At 63.5% G+C, this 22603-nt stretch overlaps 1 protein-coding gene across 1 annotated transcript; it reads right to left on the bottom strand.

The window, feature by feature from the left end:
- Nucleotides 1-1312: 1312 nt before the first annotated feature.
- Nucleotides 1313-3179, bottom strand: ABHD16B (abhydrolase domain containing 16B). Its single transcript, XM_004760052.3, has one exon. It carries the CDS (start codon nucleotides 3051-3053, stop codon nucleotides 1641-1643), a length of 1413 nt encoding a protein of 470 aa, XP_004760109.2. The 5' UTR covers nucleotides 3054-3179; the 3' UTR covers nucleotides 1313-1640.
- Nucleotides 3180-22603: the final 19424 nt, after the last annotated feature.

Raw genomic sequence — 22603 nt, 5'->3', positions numbered from 1 at the left:
CGGCGCGCGCTCCGCCTTCCTCCCGCCCCCCCCACCGGCGTCCAATGAGGGCGCTGTTCGGCCCCGCCCCTCTTAGCCGCTCCGGTCTGATTGGCCGAGGCTGCGGACGGGGGGGCCGGAAAGGGCGGCCGGGTTCCCAGGGAATCCCTCCCACGTCGGCTCAGCCAGCGAGACTCCCAGGTAGAAAGGCCCGGGGGAGCCCGGGGAAGGTGGGAAGTGGGAGGACCGTCCAGCGTGGCGCTGCGGGGGCGTGGGGTTGGCGCTCGCGGAGATGCCGGGGGTCGGCCGCGGCCGAGAGGGGCCCCGGCTGACGCGCCGCCCAGACCGCCCGCTTCACGGGACTCTTCGTTCAGTCGTGTGGGGCCGACGCGGGGAAAGGCGCGTCCCCGGCCCGGCCCGAGGCCGCCCGGTGCGCGCGCGCCGCGCCCCGCGGGGCTCCTCGGTCCCGGCTCAGGCGGCGCGCGGAGCCAGGCGGAGCCCCCACTTGGCACATGAGGACCCCGAGGTGGGGGTCGTGTGTCCGCGACCCCCAGCCGGTGAGGGGCGCCCAGCCAGCGCGGGAGCAAGAGTCGGCCGGGCTTCTCCACGACCGGTGTGTGGGCGCCAGGCCACCCGGCTTCGCTGGAACAAGCCCCCGGGCCCCCCTCGCCCGGCCCTCGCGGCCACCGCAAGCAGCTGCTCCGATGGCGCTCCGGCCCTCAGGATCCGACCCTGCTGGACCGCAGTCCCCTCTCCAGCCAAGCCTCCCTCGGCAGGGAAGCCCCTGAACCCGGAGAGCTCCGCCCCGGGGGCAGCCCAGAGCTCAGCTCCGCACCGGTGTCCCCCGGGCGCGCACCTGCCTGGCTCTGGCCGGCCCTGGGCTCGGTGCGCTCCGGGGCTGCTGATTCCGTGTCTGCCCCCCTCGGCCCACCCGGGCGAGCCCCAGTCCCCGCTTCATGCAGCTCGCGGCAGGTGGTAGAGGGGCCGCGGGCCTGTCCCTCATTCTGGGATCCAGCCTTGAGCCAGGAGCAATGCCCGGCGCGGGTCTGGCTCAAGGGTCCCCGAGCAAGTGAGGGTCGGTCCGTGCCGGCGGGTCGGCTGCCCACACGGACACGCCCCTGTGAGTCCCTGTCACTCCCCGTGTGGTCCTTGCCTGCAGAAGCCGGGCAGGTGGAGGTGCAGAGGGGACCCTGCAAAGAGCCCCGCGTCACGCTCCTGGTCGGGTCTGGCTGCTAAGACCTGCCTGATAAGCTTCCAGGGCTCGTGTTCCTTCACAGGTAGGGGTGACCTGTCCAGACCCAGAGCCATCCTGTAGCCCAGGCCGGATTAAGAGCACCTCCCACCTCCTGGGGTCCCACTGCCCGCGTTCCCGCCATCCTTTTGAGTGATCAAAGCACCCATCACACAGAGTTACCATAAACTGGGTCTACATTCTCTTTGGGAGCAGCTGGAATCCACAAGTGTTGGAGGGAGGGAGGGGAGGCGCCCCGGAGAGGGCGAGCACCGGTGCCCGGGCTCTGCCTCGCCCTCCCTCAGACACCAGGTCGGGATCCCCCGGCAGGGCCAGCTGGACCGCTTTCGGGTGCGGGAGGGAAAGGCCCCGAGGCCCTGGAGGGGCGCAAAGGCCCCGAGGCGCTTGCCAGCAGCTGCAGGGGCGAGGGCTACAACCTCCAGGGCAGCTGGAAGTCCTCGGGCTCCAGCGGACTGCAGTGAGTGGCCTCCACATTCCTGAGGTGTTTGCGAGCCAGGAACAGCGCGAGCTGCCGGCGCCGCCGCGGGCTCAGGCCCTGGCCCACCAGCCAGGGGAAGGAGGGCCCGTGCGGGCCCCAGGCCTGCCCGTCCTCCCGCTCGTCCTCGCGGCGCGCGTGGTAGGAGCGCAGCAGGGCCAGGCACCACTCGTCGTCCACGCGGTAGCGCGCATACAAGGCGGCCTCCTGCGCCCGGCTGCCGGCGCGGAGCCAGCGCGTGACCACCGCGACGCCCTCCCGCGCCATCACCACCGGGTAGCGGTGCTGCAGCAGACGCAGGAGCAGCTCGTTGCCGCGGTTGCCCTCCACGTCGCCGGACGGCAGGGGGCGCAGGTGGCCCGAGGTGCTGACCACGTCGTCCTGCGTGCGCCGCAGCAGCAGCACCGGCCCCGGGTAGCGGCACAGCTGCTCCGCCACGTTGAGGTTGAAGTGCTCGCGCACGGTGCGCACCACGAGGCCCTTCCAGCTGTGGGGCATGACCTTCAGGGCCAGCGGCACGAGGTCGTCGAAGGTGGCGTCGAGCACCAGCGCACCGAGCTCCGGGTATGTCATGGTGGCCCAGGTGGCCGTGAAGCCCCCGATGGACCAGCCGTAGACCACCACGTGCGCGGGCGGGAAGTGAAGGCGGTGCAGCGCGTACTTGACCACCACGTCCACCGCGTTGGCGTCATGCTGCGGGAACGGCGCGCCCGTGCTGCCCCCGAAGCCCGGGTGGTTCCAGCCCAGCACCGAGTAGCCAGCCTCCAGGGGCGCCGACAGGCAGCCCATCTCGTAGAAGCCGGCGTTGCCTTCGCAGCAGATGACCAGGCGCAGGCCGCGGCCGTGGCTGCCCGGGTGCTGGCGGCGATCCATGAACATGGTGTCGATCTCATTGCCGTCACAGGCCACCAGCTTGGCGCGCCGGCCGCGGTAGCGCTCCACGAGGCGCTCTTGGCCCTGCTGCAGCAGCGGCAGCAGCGCGCGAGTCATCAGGAACATGGAGCCCGGGTACACGAGCCAGCGGCCCAGCGAGTGGGCCAGCGCGTAGCTGGCGAGCTGGCCCGGCAGCTCGCGGATCTGCTGCAGGAGGCACTGCGTCTGACTGCGCGCCCCGCGCAGCGGTCGCCCTGGCGCGTCCCCGCCCAGAGCCGCGCCCCGCAGCAGCCACACGCCCGCCGCGGCCGCGGCGCACGTCAGCGCGCGGTGACCGCTGCCTCCCCCGCCGGCGGCGCGCACGTCATCCCAGCGGAAGTCCACGGGCCAGCTGCGGAAGTTGTAGGTGTAGTGGGCGGTCAGGTAGATCTTGAACACGTGCACCAGCGCCTTCACGAAGCAGAGGACACACATGGGCGTCGAGGCTACGGGGCGCCCCGCGCGAGCCGTGACGCCCAGTCGCCAGGCCGGGGTCGCGGCTCGAGGCCCAGGCCCGGCCCCGCGGGCGGCTGCAGGGGTGAGAGCCGCGCAGAGCTGTCTCGGGACATGCCTCTTCAGGGCTTGGCCCTAATGGCCTTTGTGACCTGGGCCTTCCAGGGTCCAGAGGAGGCGGCCTGTGCCTGGCAGGGGCTGGCTTTGTGAGTCATTGTTGCTGGGGAAAGAGGCAACACCCGGTGATGGGCGCACAAAGGGCTCCCAGGCGCCGTGGACCTCAAGTTCTACCCCGCCCCCAGGACTCAGGGGACTCCGCCCCAGCCACACCCTCCCCAGACCCTTCTCTGCCTGCACCCTCCCCGGGCCCTACTCCACCTGCCTCCCATCACACCTTGACTACCAACCACCGCTCCCCGCTCCCCTCAACTGAAGGTGGACGGACAGGCTGGAACATCTACTGCCTTCGCCTCTTCCTGGTCAGAAGCCAGGGTCTCACTGGGAAAAACGCAGGGCTTCCCGTGGACTTGTGGATCTCTTTCCCGCTTGGTGAGGTATCCACGTGGGTGGGAAAGGGAGCTAGGAGCAGGCAGAAGCAGCTGTTTGGATCAGGCTGTGGGACAGTCTGCAGCGACATGGGAGTCTCCTGAAGAAGGCTGGGAGTGGCAGTTCCCTGTCCCGGGCCCCACTGGGGGGTGGTGCCTCCAGACCTCCCAGTGCAAGGTGGGGTGGCCCAGAAAATCCAATATGCTTTATCAGCCTAGGGGAGAAACTGAGTCTGGCCCGTGGGCTGCTGTTGGAGCAGCGAAGGCACTGTGTGCTCATGGCCTTGCCCCGCCGCCACCACCACCTTCCTTCCCAGGAGAGGGGGTGAGCTCGGGCTGGAAACTCCCCACCTGTTCTAGATCCTCTTTCCACTGGTGCCAGCAGAAGCAGTGACCTGCAGGTAGGTCCTGCCTGGCCAGTGTTCCTCATTTTTGGCCCTTGGCCAAGCCCTCCTCCCCACTCGTCACTCAAACCACACCACAAATTGTACCTTCCTCTTTTCTGGAGGGCTTTGGTAGGTTCCTCTTTTTCCTGGGTCCTGGAGAGGGCCAGCCCACCTGAGGGCAAAGGGGGCAGGGTTACAGCCAGGGAAGAGCTGGGCTCTGAGGGCTCATTCAACAGTTGCCTGGAACTGAAACAGGGAGTTAGCAAACCTAGCCAGACCCTTGGATCCCCAGACCTGCCTCAGAGACCCAGAGCGTTCTGGGAAGTCTGGGAAGGGAGCTGCAGGCTCCTGCAAGCCCTCTCTGCATCTGAGTCCACTGTCAGCCCACTCAGCCCCCACCAGGTTTGGGACGAAGAGCTGGAGACTGTTAGGGTCCTTGGGGGTTAGGAAGCAAGAGCAGTCAGTTGAGTGAGTGAGTGAATTGGGAGCTGAATGTCCCTCCCACCAGGGTCTCCAGATAAAATGCTGAATGCCCACTTATATGTGAATTTCAGATAAATACTTTTTGAGGATAAGTGTGTCCTAGATATTGCATGGGTCATACTTATATTAAAAAAAAATCTTTATCTGAAATTCGACTATAACTGGATATCCTGTTTTTAGGTTTGTTATTTTTTGCGAAACCTGGCGACTCTACCCTTGTCACCCCTCTGCGCCCCCCTCCCCCCAGTCCGCGAGATCCAGACTTTCCTGATTATCCAGCTCCTACCCCAGGCTGGGCTGCCCTTCTCAATGAGCAGGTCCTGAGGACCAAGAGGGTGTCTCAGGGTCCACTGGTGTACCTGGACAAGGGTCCCCTCTAGTTCCCTCTGCCCTGCACCCCCCTCACCTCTTCCTTGGCTCTGAAGGGTCGGTGGGGAGACTGCCCTAGGAGGGAGTCCACAAGGTACCGCACCTAGGTCAAAGGATGGGCATGACTGTTGCCCATGGGGATTAGTGGTCGTGGTCCAGAAATGTGCCCGCTGGCCCTGTGGTTAGGAGTGGCAGTGGAGAACTTGGGAGAGAGTGGGGTGGGGGCCTTGACTCTCCCAGGAACCGCGTTCATAAACTCATAAACAGCTTTCATAAAGCTGTTTACCCTAGCTTGGAGTGGGCTGCGCAGACCCAGAGGCTCCAGACTCATTTCATGAGACCATAGGAGTGACTCCCAACAGTAGAGGGCTTCCTTGTGTCCTCAGCCTGAATCCAGGCAAACACGAGGGTCTCCTGGAAAATTGTCCTCCAAGTACGTTAGACACACCCCGTTTTGTTTTGATTTGATACCCCGGGGGGAAATGAGGCTTGGAGGAGCCCATCCTCCTGGGACAGGCTCTCCGTGTGGTGAGCTCTGAGACTTGTGTTTGGAAATAGACTTTCCTTCTGTCAGGCCTACCTGACCTTGGCTCCCTCTAGGAGAACGGGAAGCTTGGAGGAGGTGGCTGTGCTGGAGGGGAGCAGAGGCCAGCTTCTGAGGAACAAAGATCGGCAGGCTGGAGCTGCTGGCCCCTGGGGGCCCCTGCCCTGTGTCTGGCCTGGCTCCTGACTGCCCCAGCCCCGCCCTCCAGCCCATGGGAGCCCAGGTGCCCCCAACCACCAGCCCTGTTGAGCCAGGAAAGCATGTGACAGGAAGGGAGACCTCCTGCTCTCCTCTCTCCAGAAGAGCCCCCTCAGACTGGACCAGCTGCAGCAGCAGTGATCTCTCCTACCCCGCCTCCATCTGCTCGGATGGTGGGGTTGTGATCCCAGCGATCAGGTCTTAGTTTGAGGAGGCAACCCCCCTCGCCTTCCAGTGTCTGCCGGGCAGACATCTGAGCACACCCCCCACCCCCACAGAGCCTGCTGGGCTCTGTGACCTCTGGCCTTCACCCCACAGGGCTTCCACCCTCCCCCACGGAGGTAATGCTCCCTCCTGGCCAGTTCTGCTCAGCCTCCCTGGAGGCCCTGATTTATGCTGCGGGAGCAGACAGAGCCAACCTTGGAGAAAGAATGGAGGGAAAGAGAAAAAACCAGTCCCAGAGGCTGGAGGTGTGGGGGCTGGGATCAGAGCCCCTAGCAGAAGGTGTCCAGCCAGGGGGCAGCCATGAGCTGACCACAGCAGCCCCGGGGCTATGGGAGCTGAGCCTTGGGAAAACCGAAGCCACCCTGATGGGATAGGGAGCTGAGTCTGCACAAACGCCTCTGCTCAGGAAATGGGGTGCAGGGAAGGTGGGGGGTGGCTCAGAGCCTGAGGACAGGAGGGGACGCTTCCTGGCGGATGCAGGGTCAGAGAAGGGGCGGAAATGGCCAAGACAGCTGCTGAACATCTGGAATCCCAGAGAACTACCCAGAGCCCTCCAGGGTGGTGGGGTTGGTGGGGAGCAGTGCACACCCACGCCCTCTCCTTCCTGCTTCCCAGCAGGGCCAGTCTCTCGGGCTCTCCTCCCACTGGACCCCCACCATCAGGGTAAAGTCTGGGTTGGGGTCAGGAGCCCAGCAGGCTGGTCTGATGGGGCCGAGTTCCCTGGAGCTCAGCTCTCCAGGGGCTGCCCAGTCTGTACCGTTTCTGCAGACTCCAGTGTGTGGACAGTGCCTCCTGGCACCGTGCAGGCCATGGCCCTGCGCCTGGGATGATTCCCAGGGCCGCATACATGAACTTGAAAGGGTCATAGTACACTATGGGCCCAGTATCACTCCGGAGAGTCCCTCAGAGCAGGGCTGTATGCTTTCTACCACTGTACCAAACCTGTGCACCGGGGTTGATGTAAGGTGAGTATTTCGTTAATGTTACGTTATTCAAAATGTAAACGAGGCTCACTGCAGCTGGTGAGACAGGATATGAGACAGTTACTAGCCCTCCCTTGGCACCTCCCTGGAATCCAGAGATACTAACCAGGATGTGTCTTTGCACACCTTCCTCTATTTGCCTACAATGTGCACAACCTACAGACGGGACTGGGGTGCTTATTTTATCACGTGCTTTTGCAAAAGTGGATGTGGTGTATACATTACCAGGCAACTTGCTTTTCTCCCGAGTATCACTATAGGCCCTTAGCTGGTAGGTGGCCCGTTCCTCCCGGTATCCCTCCCCTGTGTTGGTGGATATGTGGGTTTCCAGACCTTTCCCCTCTGCAGCGGTGGCTGCTGTAAGCAGCTTTGTCCAGGGATCCTGGCCGCCAGGTGCTTTCCCCTACGCAGTGATTCCGGAGCCTGCCTGCCTGGGTGACAGGAGTGTGTGTTCTCGGGGCAGATTGAGTTTCTGTGCTTGTGCTGGCTGTGCTTGTGCGGATGTGCTTGTGCTTGTGCTTGTGTGCCCGCTGAGGGAGTTTGTCTCTGCAGCAACGCGGGTCAGCTCTGTGCTGCTAGCGTTTATCCGCACGTGCAGATGAGCTTCGTGGATGTTGGTTGATCTCGACCCGCGGACCAGGCCGGCGCCGGAAGCCATTCCGTAGTCGAGCGATCCAGTCCCGCATTTTGCTTTTCGCTGCCCGTTGGAGACCCGTCACCTGTGGGACCCCGGCGCCCGCCGCCTCGGTAGTGGCCGGATAGAAACTCCGGCCTGGATCTCCTCCAGCCGGCCCTGGCTCTGGGGGAGGGCCGATGAAGCGGGCCGAGCTTGGTGGGATGGACGGAAGAGCCCCGGGATCCTCCGCCTGAGAGGCGGGTCTCGGGCTGTCGGCGTCCGCCGCACCTTGCCTCGCCGGCGCGGGCCCCGGGAAACCGGCAGTGCGGCGGGGGAAGGACCGCCTAGCCTGGGGGCTCGGACACGGCCCCCCCGCCGGCTCGCCCCAAGCCGCGGGGGTCGGAGCCCGCGTTTGCCGGGGCCAGCCTCTGTGGCGACTCGCGGACTCCCCTGGGGGGCCGAGGTCCCCTTTCCGGGCTCCTGCAGGTCGTGGCCCGTGGACGTTTTCCAGGAGGCGGTGAGCCGAAGCGGCCGCGCGCACAGCGGCCCCGGAGAGCGGAGGGGGACCCGAGTCCCGGCCCGAGCGCTCGACGCCCTCCCCCTGCCGCGCCCCGGGCGCGAGGCTCCGCTCCGAGCGGGGCTGCGGCGAGTCCAGGCGTCCCCGCAGAGCGCTCCCCTGCGCCCCGGGTCGCCGACAGTCACCCCGACGGGAGGACCCGCGGTGGGGTGCGGGCTGGGGCCTGGGCAGCCAGGGCTATCCCCCCCCGCCCCGCCCCGAGGGCGCGAACAGAAAGGGTGGGGAGGTCGCTGGCCCCCAAGAGTCACGGTGGTCGAGGGTGAGGAGCCGAGGGAGCCGGAGGGCGCTGCCGGGAGGCCCCTGGGTCTGCCTTCCTGGGGTGGGGTCTCCCACTTGCCTAGGAGGACGGACTGAAAGCCGGCTTCTGCTTGGGTCCCAGGTCAGGAGCGGACGTTTTCCTGACCCTAGAGGAGAGGAGAACCCCGTCCCCTCCCTTGCGGCCAAGCTCTGGTCCCTGGAGACCTTGGCACCCCTGTGTAGGAGGAGGGAAGCCTGGAGGTTGAGTGAGGGGAGGCCAGCCCAGAGGGGGGCAGAACCCTGTCAGAGGCCGCTGTGCGCTAGGTAGAAGGAAGACCACCAGGAACTCGGGTCTCTGGCCAGAGTGCCCTCTGCCTTGTGGCTCTGAGCTGGGGGAGGGGCTGTTCTTGGGCCCCCGCAGTCAGCACCTCCGGAGCCTGCGTGAGCGGATCTAGGTTACAGCCCTCTGGGCTCCTTCTAAGTTTCTTGCGCGGATTAAAAACGGCAACTGTCCTGGAGCTGACCCCAGGGGACCCTGAAAGTTTCCTCTCTCCTCCCCGCCCCCCTTGCTCAAGGCGCTCTCTGTTCTCAGAGTCCGCTGAACTCGCCCACCCCTCTTACCCCACTGTCCCAGGGGGAGCCCGCCAGAAGTCAAGCCCACCTCTGTGGTGGGCTGGCCCCAACAGGCCGCCCTGGTTTCCCTCTGACCCCCCCTCACCCAGCCAGGTGCCCCCCACCTCGGTTCCTGCGGTTTCTCTAATGGGGGCTGCACTCCAGAGCGACCCCACCTGAACCCCACACCCCCAGGCGGCCCTTGCTCCAGGACAGAGCCCACCCAGGAAGGCAGTGGGGTCGGAGGATGAAGAGAGAGCCCCGCTGTCCCCCACCCTCCCCTGGGGATCAGCACTAACCGCAGGGCTGCCCACCCCAGCTCTTTGAAGCTGCGGGGGTGGGGGGGACACCCAGCTGCCAGGGTTCGTGAGCTGCCCGCCCCTCTGGCTGCGTGGGAGCCAGGGAGTGACCACAGGGCCGCCAGCAGCCTTTGAAGTGATGAGGCACGGCCCCAGGAAGTGGGCAGTAGCCCACCCAGGCCCTAGGCCAACCCCGCCCAAGGGCTCAAGCCCCTGCCCACTGGGCTGAGAGCCCGGGCAGAGAGCCCAGCCTGGGAGCCCGGGGCCTCAGCTGTCTCCCCGAGCTGGGCACCTTGGTTGCTCAGGTGCAAGTCAGGCTCAAAGACTTGATGGGGGCAAGGGAGGGAGAAGCTGCCTCTCTGGCCTCAGGGGTCCCCACCCTAGCCCCAGTTTCACTCAGGCTCTGGTGGTGGGAGCCAGTGAGGCCAGGAATTGGTCCTTCTCCCTCAGCTAAAAATAGCAGGCTTCAGGCTTTGTGGAAAGCCCCTGGGGCGGGGGGAGGAAGGAGCAGGGCTGCAGGGCTGGGCCCTGGGGAGCCAGGCTAGGCAGGAAATGCCCTGGTGCATGGCTCCCCCCACCCCCCATGCAAAGGCTCCTGTCAGCAGACACAGACCCCTGGAAAGCCCCAAGTGCTCCCTTCGCACCTACATGGGGTGGAATCTTCTGGGTCCCTCAGGTTAGGCCTCATGTACCAGAGTGGGCTCGTCTTCCCCCGGCTGACGATGTCCTACAGGGCCTGAACTGGTCTCCTGCCGTGGATACCAGAGGGCCCGATGAAGGTAGTTCTTCCCGTCTGTCTGTCTGTGCACCTGGTGATGACCTGTACCCCCACCCTCACCCCTGCAGTTCTCGGCGTCACCCCTCCCCGCAAGAACCACTCATTCCACAGGTCTTCCTTGAGGGCGCGCTTGCCGGTGGTGGGAACAGGGCTGAGCAGGGCCCTTGTGGCATCCTTGCTCCCAGGTCGTTTCCTGGGCACAAAGAAAGGGTTAACCGAAAGAGGGCCTTTCAAGGAGCAAACACCCAGTCTGTCAACCTGGAGGGGGGGAGCAGAAGCAGGGTCAGGAGTAGAGACCAGAGAGATGGGTAGGAATGAGCTGCTGAAGTAGATTGTTCAGTGGGGACCCGACTCGGGGAGAGGTCCTGGGGGCGGACAGGATTTGGCATCACAGGAGCAAGACAAGGCCACTGTGGCTTAGACGGGGGCGGGGGCGGTAGGGCTGGAACAGGAGTGAGGCTAGGGTTAGGGTAGAGCAGGGCTGGTTTTATAGACTAAGGCGAGGAATTTGAAAGGAAACCACTTCTCAGAAGTCACTGAAAGATTCTCAGCAAGAAAGTCCCGGCAATGACCTCAAACCATTTCAGAGAGGTCACTGCTCTGTAGCGGAAGGGCTGGGGAAGGTGGACCCGGGCTGGCTGTGGGGTGGGTAGATGATGTTGGGGGAAGGCAGTGGAGCTGTGGAGGGCCAGCGGAGGCATCTGCAGTTTCCGAGAAGGGGGACCAGGCAGTACATAGTGGTCCCTGGAGGGACATGGTGGGACCAGCAGCCCTGAGGGTCCACCCAAGCCTGACTTTGGGGTGTCAGCCGTCTTCCAAGTGGCCTCCCCCAGCAATGAGCAGCGCCTGCCATGCGGACAAAGAGAAAGTGAGTGGTTGGGGCTCTTCCGGGGGATGCCGGAAGATTACAGAAATGCTCATACTTTTGGTATTTTTGAGAGAAAGTACAAAATCCACACCTGATAAGAAGGAAGCCGAAGAGAGGGGAAGGCTGTTCTCGTAATGAGGGGCTCAATGAGATGTCACTGCTGTGTGGCAAGCTGGAAAGGGGGCCACCGAGAGACAAGGGTAGAAACAGTCCCTTGAGTGTGGGTCTGGGTTTTGGTGACAGCTGGCTCCAAGGTATGACTCTGGGAATGGCCTGTCGGAGACCTTTGGAGGTGAGGGGCTCATGAAGCATTTGAAGAGGGCCCCCATGACCCCTCGCCAGGTGAGTTTAGGAGTTGGTACCTGACATCTCTGAAGAGGGACAAAGGAGGCATTTCTAGTCGTCACTGGTCCAGAGGGCCACTCCCATCACTGCCACCCAACACCGTGATCACGTCACCAAAATCCGCGATCCCTCCCTCGCTCAGTGACAAGCATCTGTGGGGAACAGGCTCTCCACGAGGTGTGCTTAGCGCCGCTCACGTCTGCGGCTGTCTGTGGCCAGCGTGGACAAGGTGTCTGCCCTTGGGGAGCGGACGGTCTGGGTGCGGCAAACTGAAAACAAACACAAAGATACAGAAAACGAGCCATAGAATGGCCTAGCAATCCTACTCTTAGGAGTTGACCCACAAGAAGCGAAACAGGCTCACACGAAGCGTTGTCCTTAAATGTTGGTAGCAGCATTATTCAGAATGTCCCCAAACTAGAAAAACCCGAATGTCTGTCAGCTGGTAAAGGGACACGCGAGCTCTGGTCCACCTCTTCGATGGAAGGAACCGGTGGGAACTCCTGATGCGCACGGAGTGAGTGGATCTCGAAAGCACTGTGCGGACTGCAAGAAGCCGTGCCCAGAAGCCCAAGTATGACCGGCTCGGGCACACCCCCAGCAAACAACAAACCACAGGGGGCCTGGGGGGCTCAGCCGTTAAGCATCTGACTTCAGTTCAGATCCTCGGTCCTGGGACCAAGCCCCACATCACGTTCCCTGCTCTGCGGGGGAGCCTGCTTCTCCCTCTCCCACTCCCCCTGCTTGTGTTCCCTCTCCCCCTCTCTCTTTCTGTCAAATAAATAAATAAAAGAAACTCTAGGGTTGGAAGCAGATGGATGGCTGGCGGGGCCGGAGGGTTGACCACGGATGCTGAGAGATGGGGAGGACTTTTTTGGATGACGGGATGACGGGAATGTCATCAGGACACCGGGGGTGGCGGCCACACATTTGTGAAAGCTCGTCAAGTCATCCGCTTCAACTTGGTGAATATCAGTGTGTGTAAATTACACTTCAGTAAAGCTTAAATTTTGGAAAGATGGAAAGACCGAGTGTAGCCATGAAAACCTCAGGAAGGTGGAGACAGAGGGGATGGGGCAGGGTCCGTGGGAGGGGCTGGCGTTGGGAGGCTGGCTTCTTGGTCGAGGCATCACTTCCTCGGTGGGAGAGGTAACTCTCGTTACTCGTGCGGTAACTCCAGACTTAACCTCCCATCTCTCAGGAGCCCACCGGCTCTGCCCGTTAAGGGTCCCAGTCTTGGCTTCAGCTCAGGTCGTGGTCTCAAGGCTTTGAGATTGAGCCCCGCCTCGGGTTCCATCCTCAGTGCTGAGTCTGCTTGAGGTTCTCTCTCCCTCTGCCCCTCCCCACCGTGTGAGCTCTAAATACATAGACTGATCGATAGAGATCTAAAAAGAAATCCCATTTGGTAATTTTAACTTTTTTTTTAAAGAGAATTTTTTTTTTTTAATTTCTTTGACACAAAGAGAGAGAGAGATCACAAGCAGGCAGAGAGGCAGGCAGAGAGGGAACCGGGCTCCCTGCCGAGCAGAGAGCCCGATGCGGGGCTCGATCCCAGGACCCTGAGATCATGACCCGAGCCGAAGACAGAGGCTTCGCCCACTGAGCCCCCCAGGCGCCCCGGTAAGCTTACCTCTTCTGTAAGAGAGGCGAGTCCCGACTCGAGCATAGGCTGTTTTTAGGTGAGACATCATTTCTGGCTCAGGTACCTAGAGCACTCTGCAGTGGCCAGGGGCGTTTGTGTGGGGCACGAGCCTGAAGCCAGGAGACTGGTGTGGAAGGGGTGGTGAGAACCCCCCAAGACTCCCCCAGTGGGTGGGAGTCCTGGTCTGGATTTACCACGGCGGAGAGCCAAAGCCCAGGGTGCCTCCTGGGGCGACAGCCCACCTCACTGTCCCGGTGGCCTGAGGTGGGCCAATGGCAGGAAGTGCTCTGATCTACTGCCCTCAGGTGCCTCCTGGGACCCTCGCCTCCCAGGGCAGTGAGCACAGCGTCAGCCAATCTCAGCCCAATAGTTGAGCTCAGAGAAGACCAGGCTCTGCTTCTGCCCTCAGAGGAGGGTGTGTGTGGGAAAAAGGGGTCCCCACGGACTTCACCCTGGCTAGACTGTCCCTGGGGATCCTGTCCTGGCAAGGGAGGACCAGGGCCAGGCTGAGTCCTCTGCTGTAGTGGGGCAGTGGGCCCCAGGATTCACCTGGAGAAGTGGCCCCCGGGTCAGAGGTGCAGCATACCTATAAAAGCAGCAGCCCCCGCAGGGAAAGTGCCAATGACGACCTGAGCCTGCTGGTCTCCCCCGTGATCTGTGGGGTTTCCCCAGGAGGGGTCCTGGGGCTGGTGCTCCCCTGGGTGGGCCGATAGGCTCTTCTACATCCTGGCTGGCTATGGGGGGGGGGCTGGACAGAGGGCCAGCGGTGTTCAGTTGGGGCAGGCTCTGCCGTTCTCCTTGGAGTCACTTGAAGTAACTTGGACTGGCTGTCAGGACATTGGCCAGTCTTGGAACTGGTGAGCCCCAGGACCCAGTGACCTTTTCCCCCTGTGGCCTTGACGGGGGCTGGGAACCTCCGGCCTGGCGTCCTGTGTCCTGCCAAGAGGATGTCCTGTCCTCAGGCCAACTCCCCCGCCCTCTTCCATCCCTCTGGGGCCTCTAGGGGCAGAGGTGGGGGTGTGGGGGTGGAGGGGAGTTGGAAGTCAGCCGGCTGTCCCCCACTACTGGGTCCTGAGCCCCTTCTCTCCCAGTTCCTCCTGCCCCGGGACACGGTTACAGGGACAGAGACCCCCCAGTCCAGCACCTGGGGTTTTCCCAGGACTAGACTTCTGTTCCCCCAGCGGGGCAGGGGTGGGGGGACAGCCGCTCTGGGGAACAAAGCCTGGGAGAGGACAGGGGAAGCAGGGAGCTGCGAAAAGGAAGGGGAAGGGGCTGAGCTCACTCCGAGGCCACCGCTCGCAGGTTTCCTGCCCTGAGCGCTCGTGTGTGTGCGTGTGCGTGTGCGCGCGTGCATGTGTGTGCGTGTGTGTGTATGTGTGCGTGTGTGTGCGCGCGCGCGTGTGCCTGTGTGCGTGTGTGTGTGTGCCCTGCCGAGGATGTGAGGGAAGAAGGGCGTGAACCAGCTCCGCTCCAGCTACCGCCACGAGCCTGCCTTCATTCATCACAGGGAAATGAGGCCTAGGCTGGAGGCTGGGGGAGGGTTCAAGAGGTTCCTGGGGCTGAGCCCCAGTGCGCTGCAGGCAGGTGGGGGCGGCACTTGGGAAGTAGCCCATCTGCTGGCTCCTCCGGCTATGGATCTATGGGCGTGACCCCTGGGACTTCCCTGCACCCTGAGCCAGTGGTCTCTGGGCATCGTGCTTATGCCTGCCAGTGTGTGTCCGTGCGTGTGCGTGTGCGTGTGCGCGTGTGCGCGTGCTTATCTCCAGGTGGGTTAGGTTTCCAGGGACAGTTGAGTGGATACACGTCTGTATGTCCCCAGATTGTGCCCTGAGTCTCTGTGTGCGTTTCTGTCAGGTTCCTGAGCACCGTACGTGGGTCCTCGTGTGTGCTCCTGTGTCTGACTGCGTGTGTATCTGTGTGGCCTCCGGGGTATCTTGTTTGTGTGATGGAATGTTGCTTTCCCTCCAAGGTCAGGAACAACCAGGCCCCGCAGAAAGCCTAGACCTGGGGAGGGGTTGGGGGAGGAAGGCAGCCTTTTGGCTCTCTCCTGCCTCCACCTCCACTCCCCTGCCAGGGGTTCTGTCCACCTTCTGCAGAAGCAGCTCAGCTGAGTTAAAAATAGCTCCAGAGCCTCTGGAAGCGGAAGGGGTAGAGGCACCACAGCGGGGGGGAGGGGGCTGGAGGCACCCCTGGCCCAGCAGGCGGGCCCTAGGTCGGACCAGCATTCCAGGGCCAGCCGGTCAAGCTCCAGCAGGGTGGGCCCCACATCTGCCTGGCCCCACCCTTTGTGGTCACTCCAGGTGGGCCCTCTTCTAGAGAAAGGCAGAGCCTGGCCAGCTCGGAGCCTCAGACCCCAGGGGTAGGAAGTGCCCTCCACCCCGAGATGTCCCCCCAGGGGCTGCCCTCTCCTGTCTTCTCTGCTCCCTCTGTGGAGGGTCCCTGGAGGTCCAGGCGGAATGCAGGACAGGACAGATGGCCCCAGGGAACACTCCGCCCTCAGGGAGCGGTCAGCAGAGGGTTTGGGTTTTTTTTTTTAATAACTTTTCATTGAAGTACCATGTGCAAACAGAGAAGTGCCCGTACCCGAGGTGTATGGCTGAATCAACGTTCACAAGCTGCGTGTTGTCCCTAGCCCCAGACCAAGAAAACAGGACGTTCGTTGCCCGCCCCAGGGAAGCCCCCAGGCCCCACTCCAAAGGCCATCGCTCCGTGGTCTGATTGGCTCCGCCGGCCGCCCCTGTGTCGTGGGAGCCCCTCAGCACTGCTCAGGTGGAGTCCGCGGTGGCTCCGCTCTGTGGCTGCCCAGCGTTCCGAGGCCATATTTCACCTCCCTGCTCCACTGCCACTGGGTCGCCCCAGTTCACAGTGTTACAAACGGGGGCTTTGCAAATTGTGGTACAAAGTTTTGGTGAACCTGAAGTGCCCGTGGGAGTGGACCTATGGTTTGAGCTGGCCACAGATGCCTCTGAGGGTCCAATGGGGGCGCTCTGGACACTCCCTTGGAAATGCTAGAATTTGCTCAGGGTTTCAGGGATGCCCTGGCCCTGGGTTCCGGAAACTCCAACCCTGGCATCTCCAGCCTTCGGGGTCCGTTTGTCCTGGCCAGGCTAGGTCTTGGACTAGGGTCCCCCAAGGGAGAAGCTGTCCTCCCCCCAGGAGGGCCGGCAGCGGCTGTGCGCCCTCCAGCAGCCAGGCACACCCAGAGGAGGCGCTCCATCCTGCAGGCCCGCCCTTCCTTCCTCAGGAAAACCTGTGGTCTGATACGGCCTCCCGCCTCTGGTTCTCAAAACCACCCCGGCACTAGGACCCCCAGGGGAGGAGGGAGCAGAGCCCCTTGCTGGCTGTGGCAGCTGGGGCGGGGACCTCCTGCGTGGTCACAGCTGCGGGTCTGGGGGCCCAGAGGCAGAGGCGGTCAGCGAGGGGGATCCCAGCCCCAGGCGGGGTGGTCCTTTCCTCAAGCCCTCTGCAGCCCCTCAGCCTGGGCTTTTCCTCTGACCCTACCTGAGCTTACCTGGGGGGGCGGGGGAGGGCAAGGGGCCCAGAGGAGGCATATGGACCCACAGTTCTCCCTCACTGCCCAGCAAGAACCCAGGCAAACCCCTTTCTTCCACTATGACCTTTTCTCCCCCCCGCCCCGGTCTGTCAGCCTTGGGGCTTCCCACACCACCCCAGGATGACCCCAGGCCAAATCCCAGCAGGAAAGAGGTGCCCACAGGATGTCCCAGACTCTGAACCTTGGTGGGGAGCCTCAGAGCCCACCATCGCTCCCCCTGCCTGGCCTGCCCCTACCCCGTGCCCTTGTTGCCCTGGTGTCCGTTAGACTGCTGTGCGGTGATGCTGCCCACAAGACGGCATCTTCTGCGGCTGCTTCTGGGCCCCATGCTGTCCTGCTCAGCCCGCTCCGCTCTGTCCGGGAGTTCTTCTAGGTGCAGACTGATGCCCAGAGAAGTAAGCACTTATCCGAAACCAGACCCTTGTGCCGATCCCCATTCTGACTGGGCTGATCCCAGAGCCCTCAGGCTCTAGGACATAAGGGGACCTCAACATGGCCCTGCCCTCATGGAGCCTAGGGAGGATGTGAGGGACCGAGAGGAGTGCAGACATTAGCCCAGAGGCAGGGCCCTGTCTGGGCAGCGTCCTCTGCCCCAGGGAGAGGGGCCGGCTGCGTCTGGACCCACCGGGATCGGGAGTGAGTGCGCAGGGATGGCTGAGAACCAGCCGGTGCAGAGGAGCAGGAAAGCCTGTCGGGTGGAGGGACCTGCAGGTTCAGGAGCCCTGGCGCGGGGCGGAGGGGTGGGGTGGGTGTGAGCCCTGAGGTCCGGGCCCTTGCAGGCTGGGCCATTGGCGGGTGGGGCTGGTGGGGGCAGAGGCGAGCGCACACATGGGTGCCCGCTCACTCCGCCCTCTCTCATCCAGGGCTGTGTGGACACGGGATTCCTGTGTCATGAGAGCCGCTGCAGGCCGAGGGCGAGGGAGGAGGGCTGAGGCTGTGCGAGCAGCCTGGCAGGCAGGGGTGCAGAGTGCCTGACCCGCCAAGGATGGACAGAGGGGCCCTATGTCCAAATGTCCTCTCATCCTTTCAGGGAGCACTCACTGGGAGGCTGGCCTCTGCGGGGTGGGGCGGGGGGTGCAGCAGGGAGCCTTGCCAGCTCCGGGTGGGGGCTGGTCCCGTCTGAGCACAGCCGGAGGGCACCCTGCTACATCCTGCCAGGGACCCTGAGCCCCAGGGAACAGACTCTGCAGAGAGAATCCTGGATGGGCTCTGATGGTCTGAAGTGGACGGGGTCCCTGGACCACGGTGGCCTGGGCTCACTTTCCTCCAAGTAAGCCTGTAGGAGTTGCCCCAGGCCCAGGCACCCTGAAGAAGGGGCTCTGCCCTGGCCCAGCCCAGGTCACAACTGCAAGCCCCAGTGAACAGGATGGGGGAGTGCCCTGAGGTGACCACCGCCCCCCCCATGACTTGTCCTGACCCCAGTCATCGCCAGGAAGGGATTTCCCCTCTGGCAAGGACCAAGCTCCTCTCCCCTCCACGGCTCCCCTCCCCCTCCTGGAACCTGCAGCCTGGCCTCTCTCCCCAACCCTGGGCCAGCAGCCCCCAGACGGCTCCCACGTCTGTGCCCCCTCTGGCTTCCTGTCCCATCAGCCGGCAGCTGCCCTGCTGCCAGGTGGGGAGACATCGCCTCTCCTGCTCCAGGATACGCCAGCTCGGCCTCCCCGAAATCTCTTGAAATCATGAGTACATTGAGTGTGTCCTGTTCAAAAGTCTCCAGCGGTACCCTGTAGCTTGTGGGAAAGCCTAGAAGCCCCAGCCTGGGGTTGTTGGAGCCCGGCTCATCCCACATGAGCCCCAGGCAGGCCTTTATAGTTTTTTAAAGATTTTATTTCCCCGTTTGAGAGAGTGTGCACAGACAGGGGGAGAGGGAGAGGGACAAGCAGGGAGCCGGCTGTGGAGCTGGGCTCCATCCCAAGACCCCAGGACCACGACCTGAGCCTAAGGCTGATGCTTCACCGACTGAGTTCCTGGAGGCGCCCCCCAGGCAGACCTTTGATGGCTTCGTCCCCCCAGGAGCGCTTCTGGGCTGGGCTCACGGAGGATTACCTACAGCCTGTCCTCTTCCACGCCACAGCCAGGCCTGCCCGCCCATCCCACGCGTGTCTTGCCCTCCCTCCTGAGGCTGGGGCCGGACCATCTCTCGCTCCGTGCGACCAGCACGGGGCTGGCTCACACGCGTGGGTTTGCTCAGCGGGGACAGAGGCACGTGCACGAGACCACACAGCATGCGCGCTCGCGGACACGTGCGCTCATAGGCACACTCGCACACTCGCCGACCTGGACAGCCACTCCCAACAAGCACACGCCCACCGGCGCCCACTCACACAAACGGGAACAGGGACGCGCGAGGGGAGACCAAGGCTCTGGCGTCCGTCCTCAGGGAACAGCACGGGACACCGAGGAGGCTCGCTCCGACCTCACCGCGTCTGTCCTCAGGGAACAGTACGGGATGCTCCGACCACGGCAGCGGGCAGACACAGGTACAAGCCGGTTCAGCCCCGACGAGGCACAGATGACCCAGGCTCTTACTTAATTCCATTCATGTGAGAGAGCGTGGGAGCACGGGGAGGGGCAGATGGACAGAGCCTCAAGCACACCCCGCACGAGCACAGAGCCTGACGCGGGGCTCAGTCTCTCGGCCCTGAGACCACAGCCTGAGCCAAAACTGAGAGTCGACGCCCAACGGACTGAGCCCCCCGGGGCGCCCCTTGCCCTGCCCCCTCCCAGAACCCAAGGAGCTTTGTCCTGCTCCCCAGACGTCCGACTCCTGGGCACACGGCGGGCTCCATATACTCCATGAGTGTTGCCCGACCAGTGAACGGGAGGAGGAGGGAGGTGAGGACAGCAGGCGGCCAGCGGGCAGGCTTGGGGCCTCTCCATGCCCATCAAGGGGACGACACTCCTCTAGTGGAGGAGAGGGGCCGGTACCTTGTCCAGGTAGGACAGAGCCCTCATCCTGCAGGCCCCTGTGGGCCACAGCCACCGGTTTCCCTCCCAGCTGCTGGGCCAAGTGGCCCCGGGCAGAATCCGCCCCCCCAACCGCCCAGGGCTCAGGAAAGGTGCCCGGTATCCAGCTCTCCTCCTAGGACAGAACTTGGGCAGGCTGCAGACAACACGGCTCCCCAGGACCTCCCCCGCTGTGTCCTGTTCTGGCAGCTCCTGGATGGGACACTCGAGAGAGCCAGGTGTCCCCTTCCGCTGAGGTGGCTATCTGTAGCATCGCCAGCGGCCTCTGCAACGTGAGCCCCAGGGGCTGCGGCCCTAGGGAGCAGCTGTGCTTCCCCAGTGGGGACCAAGGCCTTGGGCCCCCTTCCCTGCTCCGGGGCTGGCTGGCTGCTTCCCCGAGGCTGGGTTTCCAGAGTCTGCCTGAGATGGAATTACAGCCCCAAGCCTGGACCTGCAATAGGTAGGAGTGCCTCCTGGCTCGACCAAGTCAGCTCAGGTGCTAGCTGTGTGTCCCCGGGGGGAGGCACGGGCTGTGGCGACCCCACGTGGGGGTGGGGTTCCCGGCAGCATCCCTGAGGACAGAACGCCGGTGCAGGGACCACAGGATGAACAGGAAGGAGAGGGGACAGGGAAATGGAGGACTCGACTGGCGGAGGGGCTGCGAGTCAGATGATACACTTTTTTTTTTTAAAGATTTTTTTTTTTGTTTTAATTTGACAGGCGGAGATCATGAGCAGAGAGAGTGGGGGAAGCAGGCTCCCCGCTAAGCAGAGAGCCCAATGCGGGGCTCCATCCCAGGACCCTGAGACCATGACCTGACTCAGAGGCAGAGGCTTCACCCACTGAGCCCCCCAGGCGCCCCCAGAAATCAGATGGTAAAGGGACCTGGGCTGGTGCAGGGTGCCGAGGTGGGAACGCAGGAGGGCCACCTCTCTGAGCTCAGGCTGACTTTCGACAGCTGAGACCCGGAAGCTGGGCCCACCTGGGTCTCTGGAAGGCTGGTGGCCCCCAGAGAGACGCCTGGTGAGGGAGGGAGGCAAAGTGCCCCCTGACCATTGCCAGGTCAGGGCCAGCTGTCCCCAGACCCTCAGTGGACAGCCCCCGGGGACTGTCCCAGCCGGGCCCTGGCTGACGACCCACCCTTGGGCTGGTCTGGCCGTAGCTGGCACTCAGCACCAAGGGCTCTGCTGTCTTCCCTCTACTTCGGTTCTGTTCTCTCCCCTGCCTTTCCCTCCATCAGCCAGGCCCTTGGCCCCCAGATGCTCCTCTGGCTCTCTGCCTCCGCTGCCGGGCACAGCCCCTCCCAGGGAACACAGCAGGTGTGGCCCAGCCTTGGTCCTGGAGGGAAGGTCTGGAATGCACAGCCCTGGGTCTTCGGCCAGAGGGTGGCGGTGGGAGCCGGGGCTTGGGAAGGAAGGGTGCTGGCAGCTGGCAGTGGCGTTTTGGAAGGACGGTTGGGGGTGAGCACTTGGAATGGAGATGGGGCGGCAGTTGGCCGTGGCAGCTGGAGCGGCAGTTGGGGCTTGGCAGGGCCGCAGGCCTGGAGGACAGTTGGGGTGGGGCAGCCGTGGGGTTGGCAGGTAGCCCCTGGCCCTGGGTGACTCTGGAGGGTGGTCTTGGGGAGGCCCAGCAGGAGAGCAGGGCCAGCTGGCCGCAGACACAGGCTGAGCCAGGCCTGGGAGCTGGCCTGGGTGGTGCTGGCGGCAGCCTGGAGCCTGCTCCATGCCCCCCCCCGCCCCCCCCCGCAGGACCAGGGGTGACGTACAGGGGGCGGGGCCTGCCCTAGCATCCTCGGCCCTGGCCCTCTGCTTCACTCCCTCCCTGTCTGGCTTCCAGCAGGGGCTTGGAGAGGGCAGGGGCAGGTTCTGGACGGTTCCGGGGGAGGGGGCAGGACTCCCAGGGCTGTTGCCATGGGGACGGTGAAGCAACACCACTGGTTGGGGAATAAACAGACAAGGTCTCCCGACTAGCGACTGCGGTGAAGACAGCTCAGAAAACCCAGCTCGGGGAGGATGGGGCGGTGGCAGGGGCAGGTGGTGTGGTGCGGAAGGCGCTGCCAAGGGGGCCGCCCAGGGGATACTGGGAAGGGAGATGCAAAAGGATACTGCTGTCCCTCCTGTCTTTCCCAAAGCTCCTTCCAGGCTACGCCTCACAGGAACAAACCTGCAGGAGGCAGGTCCCTGCTTCTTGGTGGCATCAGAGCACCTGGCATGGGGCTGGGACCCCTTCCAGCTCCTCGGCCCTCCGGAGCCACACAGTGGGGGTGGAGGACAGGCAGGGGGCCGGCTGAGCACCTGCCACGGGGTTGGGGGGCAGTGCCAGGACCTTGCGGGGGCCCTGCTGGCCACACAGCTCCCAGATTGAGGCTGTCCTTCAAAGGTCTGGGGGGTGGGGGCGGCATGTATTGTGGGGCTGACCGACTTCTAGCCTCTGGCCCCCAAGCCCCCCAGCCCTGGCCCACTGGTGCTCATTCTTCCCAGGTCCCCTCTGTCACGAGACCTGACGCCTCTCTCTGGCAGACGACTCACACGTGTGGCTACGGGTGAGTTTCCATGCATTGGCCAGTGCAGAGTCTGGATCACCCATTTCTTAACCTCCTTGCCCACCAGCTTCTCCAGGGACAGCCTTCCGCTCAAGGCTCCCTGTCCCCCGCCCCCTGTCAGACACTGACCCTGGATACTGGGTGCCCTGGTCACAGAATGCTGACGAGGCCAGAGCCTTCGTCCTCACCTGGGCCCGGAGCTGCCCTCACAGAAGCCGCCTGTTCACACATGGGGAAGGGTCAGCTGATGGTCAGGTAGCAGATGCGTCCCAGGGTCTGTGGCAAGCTTCAGGGGTGAGGGGCAGCAGGTGCCATCTGCATGGTCCAGGGCACCCAGGCAAGAGTGGGGTCTGAGCAACCCAGCCTGGCATCTGCCCACTCGGAGTCCAACCCTGGCAGCACCTTAGCCAGTGCCGGGCACTGGTGACAGTGGGGTCAGACTGCCAGGCTGTCCCCCTGGAACTGATGCACTGAAGGGGCTCCTGGGAATCCACTACTTCATCTCCCTTTTTCTTTCTTTTTTTTCTTTTTAAGATTTTATTTATTTATTTGACAGAGAGAGACACCAGGGAGGGAGGGAGCGCAGCAGAGGGAGCAGGAGAGGGAGAAGCAGGCCTCCTGCCGATGAGCGGAAGGCAGACGCTCCACGACTGAGCCACCCAGACGCTCCACGACTGAGCCACCCAGGAGCCCCCTCGTCTCCCTTTTTCTCCCGGCTTGTGGAGAGGGGAGAACCAACACTTGCTGCTGTTGGTTCTTTTCTTTCTTTACTTTTATTTTTTAA

The sequence above is a fragment of the Mustela putorius genome, unplaced genomic scaffold (genome assembly GCF_011764305.1).
Source record: "Mustela putorius furo isolate JIRA1106 unplaced genomic scaffold, ASM1176430v1.1 tig00003972_pilon_pilon_pilon, whole genome shotgun sequence".
NCBI lineage: Eukaryota > Metazoa > Chordata > Mammalia > Carnivora > Mustelidae > Mustela > Mustela putorius.
The sequence above is the reverse complement of the archived record's forward strand: the minus strand, read 5'-3'. Positions and strand labels throughout refer to the sequence as shown.

Coding starts and splice junctions, on each gene's coding strand:
- ABHD16B (XM_004760052.3), bottom strand. CDS start 3,053: ATGTGTGTCCTCTGCTTCGTGAAGGCGCTGGTGCACGTGTTCAAGATC.